Below are 10,474 nucleotides of genomic sequence, written 5' to 3'. Positions count from 1 at the left end.
GGCTTCTCTGGATACAGCTCGGGCTGAGGTTCATGCCCTGGGGCTGCAACGGCTACTGGCTCAGGATGAGGAGGGGGACACGTGAGTTTGGTTTGGGGGGCTGGGGGAATTTGGAGAGGGCCAGGACCGAGATGTGACTGTCACTTCATCATTCACCCCACCCCAGGCTCCTTCACCTGTTTGCTGCCCAAGGCCTACGCTGGTCAGCTTACGCCGCGGCGGAGGTCCTGCAGGGCTGTGGACAGCTAGACATTCGGGAACACCAAGGAAAGGTGAGGGGCCGTAGCAGGAAGGGAACAGCTCAGTGGCGTCGTATGCCTCAGTCTCACATCCTAACACCCTTTGCCCTGCAGACACCACTCCTGGTAGCCGCCTCAGCCAACCAGCCACTGATTGTCCAGGACCTGTTAACCCTGGGAGCTGACCCCAATGCTACTGACCACCGTGGCCGTACCATCCTCCACCTGGCTGCCACTTATGGCCTGCCTGGGGTCCTCACGGTGAGAATGGCTCTGGGGCGCCTGGGGTCCTGGAGATTGGACTTCTGGGTCCTCAGGGGGACAATATGCCAGCATCCCAGGGGACGGAAGCTGTGGCAAGCTGTGGCGAGGATACCTGGGATCCTGAGTGGGCGGGAGACAGAGTCTCTGAGGGACCTAGAGACCCAGAGAGAGAAAAAGGGGACTGGAGGCCCAGTTCTCAGGGAACCTGGGGGGAACATTGACTAGAACTGACCTCCACCCTTCTCCCCAGGCTGTGTTTAACTCAGGCATTCAGGTGGACATGGAGACCAGGGATTTTGAGGGTGAGTCATATTTGGATAGGGGCTATTGGGCAAAATAAAGTGGGGGGTCTCTAAAGGACTGTCAGGACTTATGGTCCCCATGTATCCCTATCCCCCAGGCCTCACCCCTCTGCATGCTGCTGTTCTCTCCCTCAATGAGGCCACCCAACAGCCAGCTTGCAGCTCCAGGACAATGACCGTCCCAGCACGGGACAGACTGGCCTGTGTCCAGATGCTGTTACAGATGGGGGCTGACCATACCAGCCAGGTGGGCAGGGTCCCTGAGGAGGTGGGGGTAGAGGCTGGATGCATCAGTCCCTGAGAATATAATAAGGAGGTCCCAAAGCCTGGGTTCTCAAGGTTAGAGAACCGGGTGGCCTGGCTCCCTGTGGAAGGGAAGGCCCTGGCCCTCATTTGCCCCTTTCTCTAGGAATTTAAGAGCAATAAGACTGTTCTGCACCTGGCTGTCCAGGGTGGCAATCTCTCCCTCGTCCAGATGTTGCTGGACCTGCCAAATGGGGATCCAAGGGCCTTTGTGAACATGAAGGTAGGACGTGGGACCAAGACCTTGGGAGAAGTGACCAAAGATGAGAGGTGCAGATAAGAGGGTGTACACCTGGGGGTGTAGGATGAGGGTCCAGAGAGCTTGGGGAGGGGTTTCCTGTGGGAGGAATCATGAAGTCACTGGAAGACCCTGTCCTAGAGCCCAGTGGGCCCCTGGAACATCTCACAAGAGGCCTTATCGGCAGCTGGAGAGACTGAGGCCCAGGGAAGAACCAGAGACAGGCTTCAGGGAGGGAGGTGGTGCCATCCAGCAAGGTCAGGATGCAGACCTTGTCTCTCCCCACCTCTTTGTCCCCACCAGGCCCACGGGAACACAGCCTTGCACATGGCAGCCGCCCTGCCCCCAGGATTTCCACAGGAGCCCATCATTCGTGGTCTCCTGGCAGCTGGGGCAGATCCTGCCCTGCGAAATCTGGAGAATGAGCAGCCAGCACACCTGCTGGGACCTGGACCAGCCTCGGAGGCAGTAAGGGCAGCCCCTCGCCCCTCCCCTGTTTGCTTCTCCCACTCTGAACTTGACCTCTGATGGCTGCTTCCCTTCCAACCCTGACCTAGACCTCTGACCCCAAGACAAAGAATGTTTGCCTCTGCCTGCCCATTCACCCTGACCTGTGACCTAGATCTCTGATCTCTGACTCCCTAAGACCCAGAATGTTGACCCATCCTGATCTCTGCCTTGTTCTCCCAGCTTCGGCAGCTGTTGAAGAGAAGCCGGACCCTCCCTCTGGCCTCATCCTCGTAGGACTCAAGGGCCACTACCTGGACTGATTCTTCAGTCCACATCTGTTCAACCTTCCTGTCCCTGAGGGACAACCAAACGTATGCTGATGTATGCAAATCTATGATAATTTATTTGGATCCCTATCCAACACCCCCCCCCCCACCCTGGGGAGTCTTACATTAAAACTCCTGTGATGTCCATTGACCCTGGGGGGAGGTGTCATGGACAGGGAAGCTGGGGGGAGGGGGAGCTTGTGATGATTTCTGTGAAATCGAAAGCCCCCCTGAACTTGTTTCTGTGAAACAGATTTAGCCCCAGACATTCCATCCAACCCTCCAACCCTTCGATTAAATTTGATTTGGACCCCATACGATTTTCTCCTGTCCTTGAGGTGGGGCATAATACAGGGGGATCATCATGGTGACCTGAATTTGAGTGTCTGATTACTGGGGAGGAGGGTGCAGGAGCAGGAGTGGCACAGAGACCCTCAGACACAGAATCCCATAGTGGTACAGGCAGGGAAACTGAGGCACAGAATGGCGAAGGCAAGTGATGGTGCTGAAATCCAGGGCTCCACATTCCCAGCCCAGGGCTCCAACGTCAGTTTGGGCACTCTGGCAGCTCCAGCCTCTACGAACGTGGCTCCCCAGTGGTCAGAAATGTCCAGGAGGATTTTCTGTGCCCCTAGCTGTCCCTCCAGAGAATGGTGGGCTCTTGCTACATGAAAGGGCCATGCCTTGATTTCTCCTGAACAATTTCCCAACAACACTTGGTCTCCCTCAACCACCACCACGAGATGCTCTGATACTCCTGATGCTGAATTCCCCCTGGCCTTCTAGACCCAACTCAAATCTGTCCTCTTCTGGGAGGCAGGCCATACACAATCCTGGGAATTTGGGGGGGGGGTGGAGGTAGGGTGGAAGGGGTCTAAGCCAGAGCTCGGTACCTTCCCCACCCTGGGCCTCTCTATAAGATGGTAGCAACTTAGCTTATGCTTTTTACTGGGACACATTGATCTCAGGCATGCTCTCTATCCCCTCCACCCCACCCCCATATCCACCTGGCCAAGCCCATAAGCATTTATATCGAACCTACTATGTGCCAGGCTTTACACTATGCTAAGCACTTTATAAATATTGTCTCATTTGATAATTCCAGTCCATAATTCTCATCCCCCCATCCTTATCTGCCTGGCCAAGAGAGACTGGGCTGTTGGACAGGGAAGGTTTATTGAATCATTAGTTTCACTGGGTCACAAAGACAGAGGGGGAGCCCTGGGGTGGAGTGGGGCAGCTTTTCTGCGCCCAATTAACTTAGAAAATAAATTAGGGGAGGAGATGGGGTAGCCATGGGCTTAGGGGGCCTCAAAGGTCAGAGAGCAGGAGTTTTAGGGCCCCAAGGGTGAGAGGTTTGGGGTTTAAGGGTCTCCCAAAGGCAGGAACTGGGGGATTGGGGATCCTTCTGGGTCAGAGATTGGGGGTTTGGGGGCTCATGGGTTGGGGATAGGGTCTGGTCACTCAGGGTCGCTCCTCCAGGAACCGATAGGTTGGGTTCTCATACCCGTGTCTCTGCAGCTCTCGGAGCTGCTGCTCCTCCAGGCTCAGCATGGGGTCGACCTGGGGCCAGAGATGGAAATCAGGAGAGCCTTGAAATTCCTGAACCCTGAATATCCCCAAGTAACCTGATGAACCCCCAGCGACCCATGTACTCCCACCCTAGTAATCTCTCAGTATGCCTCAACCCCCTGCTTCCCAATCCCGGGGGGTGGGCTCACCTCCACGACCCCATGGCTGATGGCCCCATAAGGCCGCCTCCTCCGGGCTACCAGCAGAGACAGGACAACGACAGCAGCCACAGCCACAGCCACCACCAGGAGCCCTGCCACAGCCCCACGGGCCACGCCTGTCCCCGTACCCATTCCTGGCTCCTGTAGGGGAAAGCAGGATCACAGTCTGACCTGAACCAAAGCCAGTCCTCAACATTCAGTGAAGTCGTAGGCAGACTCAGTCCCCAACCTCTGACAACCCGGGACCTCTGCCCCAAGCCACACTCACCAGCTCATCTCTCTGGATCTCAGGAGAGCGGAAGGGGAGACCCCGAGGGATGGAGACGTTCACCTGGGGGAAGGAGAAATTCAGGTCCAGCCCCTGGCCCTTCAAAGTGGCAAGCATCTGGCCCCTGGCCCCTAGCCCCTCCTGGATGCTGGGTCCAACCTCCAGACCCTTCCTTTTCCACCCCCTTTGAGAACCAGGCATCCAGAACCCCAGACTGCACCCCCTCTGGGACCCGTGGCCAGGCCAGGCACTGGCATTCCCTCACCTTATGCTCCAGAAGTCGCTCAGCTCCATCCCCTTCTGTGGACCCTGCACCCAGGAAACCCTCACTTAGACTCCAGCTGGGCCCAGATCCATCCCTCTGAGCCCCTCCCCTCACACCGCAATAATTCTTAAGGCCTTAGTGAACCTCCCCCACATCCACTCCAGTGATTCTGAGGGCCTGTCCAGAGAAGATTTCATGGTCTTCCAGTCACTCACCTTTAAGAGGCATCGTTGCACCCATGTCTGCCAGGGCGATGGGGAGAGTGAAGGATTGGGCGGGGGAGAAAGGCAAGAGATCAGGAAGAGGCAGAAAATGTCCCTTTTGTGTACTGAGCCCTTGATGCAGTCCCAGGCTTGGCCTCCTCCTGCCCTCCCACCCCCATCAGTGAGAGGCAGTCACCTTCTTCTGCAGCAGGTGGCGGGGGGCCACCCCCATCCTCACTGCTGCCCCCTGGGGGAGGTGCCTCCAGCTCCCCAGGACCAAGGTGCTCAGCCCGGAGCAGCTCCTCTGCAGGGGAGAATTGGGAAGAGAGCCTGAAACTGTCACCCCGGAAACAGGGACGGGGAGGGGCTGATGTGGGTCAGGATTTGGTGTTGGGGGATAGGCTCTAGGTGAAGTTTGAGAGTCAGGAGCAGGGGTACCCACGGATTTGGGGTTGAAGCTCCCGGGCCAGGTGTGGGTTCTGCTCAAGCAGTCCCAGGCTTTGGTTCATGCGTTCCTCGATCACCTGGAGATGGGTCTGAACCTGGAGTTTAAAAAGAACGGGGTGTTAACATGGAGGGATATCAGAGGAGAAGTCCCTTGCTGTGGTCCCCACCACTAGGAAGCTGCATGACAATGATCAGCTGGGGACAGAAAACGAGGACCAGAAGCACAAAGTGGAGAGGGGGTGGTAGACAGCGCCTGCACGGGGCTTAGGGGCCAGGAAGTGGGTCCCTCGCCCCTCCCTACCTGGAAGTGCATCTGCTCTGCTTTCTCAGGGTCTACGGCAGCCACATGTTGGTAGTGGCGTATGGTGTGTCTTTGTTCCTTCTGTTCAGCCCTCAGGTACCGTTTCAGGGCCTGGAGCACCCGTTCTGCCTGTGGGGGAGACCCAGGTGTCCAGCCCTACAGCCCAGTACCCTCAGAGAGTTAGGTGCGTGGTTCCCAGATTCCATCCCTTAAGGAGACAGGTCAGCTGGGTCACGAGTCACCAGGTCCATAGTCCCTGCTTCCTCATGGAGCAGAAGTCTGCAGTCTCCAGCTGCGTCCCCTCAGGAACGCTGGAGTTGGCCCCTAGCTCCCTCACCTGGGGCTCATCCCCCTGAAGAGCTGCGAGGAAGCCCTCCAAGGCTGCTCGACGCTGGTCATTGATGAGCGCAATGACTCGGGCAGCGTGGGTCTCCACCAGTCGCTGGCGCTCCCCAGACACCTGCTCCTCTAATGTCTGCAGGATTGACTGAAAATGCTAGAGGGGGAGGAAGGGATTATTGAGGCCACTGGTTCATTCGTGGAGGCTTAACAAACCCAAGGAGGGATGGACACCGATGGTCATTAACACATCTTTCATTGGGCCATGAAGAGTCAACAGAGTCACCAAGGTTCATTTAGGGTTATATTGAGTGGGGATTCTAGCTCATCCCCCTCCCAATCCAAGTGGGGCAAGGTCAGAGGGTCCTCACCTCATTCAGAGCTTGCCTGTCAGCCTTAGGGAGGTTTCTGGCTTGATTGTCAGCCTCAGCCCACTCTCTCATGACCTGGGATAGGGGTGGTCACATCAGTCCCCCAAGACTGCCTCCCAAGATCCCCTGGTCCTCTCCCCAAAACTCCTCCCCTAGGGACTCAAGGACTTAGAGGGAGGGGACTATCTTTTGCAGAGCATTCCAAGGTGTTATGGGCTGGGGGGAACTCAGTGTTATTTGGGAGTTTGAAGTTATTTTGAAACTTTATTGGGGGGGGTCTATGGGGTTATTGGGGGGTTCCAAGGCATTATTAGGGGAGGAGTTTCTGGTAATAGTGGGAATCGCTAGGGCATTAAGGTTATTTCAGAAGGTCTAGAGACAGGGTTATGGGATGATTCATGACCCCCACTTTATTAATCTATCATATTATAGGGAATACTGAGGTTACTGGCATTTCTGGGATCTAAGTATTATAGGAAAGAGTCATAGTCTCACCACATTGATCTGCCCTATTAAGGAAAGCACCCTAGGATTACTGAAGCAATATTCTGGGTGTCTCAAAGTTATTGAGAAAGGCTCAGGAAGGATTAAGGAGGTCTGAAAGTTATTCAGGGGGAGTGTCCTGGGCAAACGGGTATTTTCTTGGTTAGAGGGAATCTGTGTGGGTCCCAGGGGCAGCTAGGGCATCCTGGTCCCTACCTCATTAATCTGCCGCATCCGTCTTTCCTCCAGATCCATTTTAGCCCTTAGGAAGCCTGCGTGCTCACCACCCTCACCCGGCATTCCAAAGTACACATCCACACCGTCGGTAGGCCGGGCTGTTGGGCTCCCTGTGAGGTCCAGGATATGGGGTGTCAGAGCCTGAGCACAACTGTACCACGATGCCCTTTCTAACCACTGCCTAGGCTACCCTAGGCCACCAAGGAATATGTAGTGTCCTTCTGGGAGTCTGAACCCCAGAACATAGAGGCTTTTGTGGGTGGTACAGCTGGGACCTCCTCTCCTTCTCTAGGACTACTTTGTGCCAGCCCTCAGCAAAGGAGCCAAGGCTTCTGACCAGCCTGGCTCAGACTCTAAGGGGTCTCACCTTTGCTGGCTCTAGAAGGTGGTTGGGTGCTGGGGTGCTGGAGTCTTCTGGTCTCACTCTCCTCTTCTTCCTCATCCTCCCCTGGGGGCTCCACAAAATAGTCATCTACCGTTTGGGGAAATGGCTCCTCTTCCTCTTCCTCTTCTTCATCTCCTCCCGGGGATTGGGGCTGGGTGGGAGCATCACTGCAAAGAGGAAAAGACCCCCAGATCTGGCTGTGTGACCCACAGGCATCTAAGTATCCAGTCGCTGGTTCCCAACTTTCAGGGACGCTGGTCTTCCAGCTCTCAACCCTCAGGGTCCCAGTCATTCAGGCTCCCCAGTTTCCCAGCCATCCCTTCCAACTTTCACACACCCTCATGGAGAGCCAGGACCTCACCTATGTGGGGTCCGGGGAGGTACGGAGGTGCCTGTAGCAGGGCAGCAGACATACTCTACGCCTCGAAATCGATCTGTTCCACATGGGAGGAGCATCCCAGAGCCATGAAGAACAAGGCCCTCAGAATGGCAAGCCTGAGGAGGAATGATAGAGGCCCTTGGGTAGTGGGATGGATGGGGAATGGGGTGGGGGGAATAGATAGATTACTGAGTGAGCTGGAATGGGGAGAATGGGAGGTCGGACACCTAGGCTGGAGGGGTTGAAGAGATGGAAAACTAGACACTGGGATCCGGAGGGAGCGAATATGAGGTCTCTCGGAAAATTCTGTAGTTAGAGGCCAAGATGCCTGAGTCTGGGCCTCACCTCTTGGGCTTGGCGGTGCCTGTAGGCTGAGCCCTCGCACTCATCCATCCTCTCCTGGTGCAGGAACTTGCATCCCTCAGGAACCAAAAGTGCCTCACTCACAAACTCACCTGCTGTAGGGGCATGTGGGGAGATAAATGAGGTTCTCCCCTTTCCTCCCGCCCCCTCCAAATAATCCCTATGCTGCCCAGATGCCCACCTCAGGGATTCAGGTGTCTTGCCCCAAACCTGTTCCCCAGGTATCCCGGTCCCTGCCCCCACTTTCTCAGCGACACCTAGGGTCAAGGCCCCTTCACTCACGCAGGCAGTGATAGGGGATCACCACGTGGTGGGGACATCTGGTCCCGCGGGCACCCCCACACCAGCGCTCCATAGGAATGGGTCGTGAGGCCTCCTCCACGCGGCCGATCTGGAGGTCGGGGTACACCTGGGGGGGGATGGGGAAGGAAGCTCACGGTTCTCCTTGCGCCCACCCAAATCCCCTCCCAAGGGCTTTTCCCGAATCCTAAGACTTCAGCTAGGCTCCCACGGCCCCCGCATAGGATCCGCCCCCAAAGGTTTCCTCCCACCGATGCCCGGGCCATTCTAAGCCCCTCCCCTTCAGGCCCCCGGCCCCTGCCCGGCCCGGCCCCCTCAGGCCCCGCCCACCTGTCTGCAATAGGCCAGCACGTGCTGCGGGTCTCGCAGGCAGCGGCGTGAGTGCTGAGGGTCAGGTTCCCAGCGGCCTGTGCGCAGGTCTCTGTGCAGGGTCAACCTCCCGCAGAGCCCAGCCACCTGAGGGACCCCCGTGATCTGAAAAGAGCAGGAACCGTGAGAGCGAAGAACCGAGCGTCTGGGCTGCCGGCTCCAGCCCACGGCCCCGCCCCCCTCCGGGACCCAGGAGTCCCGACCCTCACATCAGAGATACCAGGCATCCAGACCCCCAGATCCCGCCCCCCTCGAGGACCCAGGCATCCGGGCCCCATCTCTAGTTCCCCTTCAGGGATCCAGGCCCCAGCCCCCGCTGCGGTGCAGATGGTGTTGCCAAGGCAACTGCTCCGGAGGGGATGGGGGGTCGCCATGGAGACTGGGTCCCAGGTGAATCGCCTGGCATCACCGGCTGGTTACCGCGGAGACCGACCCTCCTTCCCACTGCCGCACCCCCATCCTCTCTGGCCCGCGGGGGTGGGGGACGGCGTAGACATGGGTCTTTCTCTGGTCTTGTTCACTCCCCCACCCCGTGACCCTGGTGTTTGGGTCTCCTAGGCCACGATGCAAGAACCCAGGAGCCTAGGCCTCCAGCCCCTTACCCCACTCAAGGGCCTAAACGTCCTGATCCTACAATCCTTGCCCCCATCAGGCACTCACCAACCCTCTCCCCTCAAAGACTAGGGTCCCGCTGGCTCAGGGCCGCAGGTGTCAGGGTCCCAGCCCGCCCATCCCCTCCCAGACCAGGCGTCCAGGTCCCCAACCCATTCGGAGCCCCACCCCCCATTTCAGCCGCAGGTTCTGGGGACTGCAGAGCAAGAGTCGGGGTGGGGTGGGATGTGGAGGGCTGGGGATTCTGGGCATCTGGGTCCCCCGCCTCACCCGCAGCCCGGGGCGTGAGTCTCACCTCCCCAGGGCTAGGCGTCCCCCTGGATGAGCTCCCGGGTGCTGGAAGCAGCAGCAGCAGCAGCAGCAGCAGCAGCAGCAGCAGCGAACCGAGGCGGCGGCTGAGCCCACGGGCCGCGGGGTTCGCTGACCCCATTTCCGGGCCGGGGCTGGGGCCCAAGCCCCCTTCTCTGTCTCCCCTGCCCGGCCCTGCAGCGAGCCCTGGGCCCGCGATCTCCTTCCTCGGCTCGGCCGGCCTTCCTCCTGGCTAAGCCGAGCTCGCCCTACCTTCCCCCAGTCCTCGGTTGGTCGCCCTCCTTTCACTCCTCCAGCCCCCTCCCCCGGGTTTCCCCGCCCTGGGCCCGCCGGTGACAGGAGCTCCCAGCACCACCGCCACCTCCTCCTGCTGCTGCCCCCCCCAGCCCCGGGCTGCGCCGGCGCCGCCAGCCCCGCCCCGGCCCCGCCCCCCTGGCCGGGACAATAGCGCGGGTGAGTGTGCCGGCCCTGCCGCACGCTCCTCCTAGATCTTTTGGGGACCCCGCCATTCCTGGGCGATGTAAGCAGTAATGTTTCCAGCCCCTTAACCTTCAGGGGTGACACCCCCTCAAAGCCCTGAGCATCCCACCTCCACGTCCAGCCTCCTGTCCTAGATGCAAGGGAATGTCAAACCTCAACATTACGGCATCTCCACTCCCCACTCCACGGGCTGCCTCGGTAGCTGAAGGTGGGGGATAAGGGACGGTTCCCGAATTGGGAACATTTCAGCTAATTTTCCCTTGGACTTGGTTCACTGGGGCTGAACTGGGGCTGAAGGGATATAAACCTGTGGACAAAGTCTGGCTTCTGGGAAGGTGGGGGACCCAGATGCCTAGAACCCCTAGCCCCCCACATCCCACCCCACTCCAACTCTTGCTCTGCAGTCCCCAGAACCTGCCACTGAACTGTGGGGGTGGGGTACCGAATGGGTTGGGAACCTGGACACCTGAGTCTGAGAGGGGAAGGGGTAGGCTAGGACCTGAGCCAT

At 58.4% G+C, this 10,474-nt stretch overlaps 2 protein-coding genes across 2 annotated transcripts in view; one reads left to right on the top strand and one right to left on the bottom strand.

Moving 5' to 3' along the window:
• Positions 1 to 2,439, top strand: part of NFKBID (NFKB inhibitor delta) — a 3,627-nt gene extending 1,188 nt beyond the window's left edge. Inside the window, exons 4-11 of the mRNA XM_027855314.1 lie at positions 5 to 81; positions 167 to 272; positions 354 to 500; positions 754 to 805; positions 904 to 1,052; positions 1,215 to 1,331; positions 1,650 to 1,814; positions 2,037 to 2,439. Of these exons, the coding sequence (XP_027711115.1) occupies positions 5 to 81; positions 167 to 272; positions 354 to 500; positions 754 to 805; positions 904 to 1,052; positions 1,215 to 1,331; positions 1,650 to 1,814; positions 2,037 to 2,090 (867 nt within the window). The 3' untranslated portion in view covers positions 2,091 to 2,439. The remainder of the gene's footprint in view (positions 1 to 4; positions 82 to 166; positions 273 to 353; positions 501 to 753; positions 806 to 903; positions 1,053 to 1,214; positions 1,332 to 1,649; positions 1,815 to 2,036) is intronic.
• An 840-nt stretch (positions 2,440 to 3,279) lies between these two features.
• APLP1 (amyloid beta precursor like protein 1) lies at positions 3,280 to 9,727 on the bottom strand. Its single transcript, XM_027855444.1, has 17 exons — positions 9,473 to 9,727; positions 8,527 to 8,670; positions 8,179 to 8,305; positions 7,879 to 7,991; positions 7,516 to 7,649; positions 7,137 to 7,321; positions 6,749 to 6,879; positions 6,050 to 6,124; positions 5,677 to 5,835; positions 5,340 to 5,468; positions 5,034 to 5,133; positions 4,788 to 4,895; positions 4,604 to 4,630; positions 4,389 to 4,432; positions 4,124 to 4,186; positions 3,844 to 3,996; positions 3,280 to 3,685 (listed from the first exon to the last, which is right to left on the bottom strand). Exons 1-17 carry the CDS (start codon positions 9,605 to 9,607, stop codon positions 3,587 to 3,589), a joined length of 1,926 nt encoding a protein of 641 aa, XP_027711245.1. The 5' UTR covers positions 9,608 to 9,727; the 3' UTR covers positions 3,280 to 3,586.
• Between the last annotated feature and the right edge of the window lie 747 nt (positions 9,728 to 10,474).

Source organism: Vombatus ursinus, unplaced genomic scaffold (assembly GCF_900497805.2).
Source record: "Vombatus ursinus unplaced genomic scaffold, bare-nosed wombat genome assembly UNPS02010822.1, whole genome shotgun sequence".
Lineage (NCBI taxonomy): Eukaryota > Metazoa > Chordata > Mammalia > Diprotodontia > Vombatidae > Vombatus > Vombatus ursinus.
Note: the sequence above shows the minus strand (reverse complement) of the source record. Positions and strands in the feature narration are given on the sequence as shown.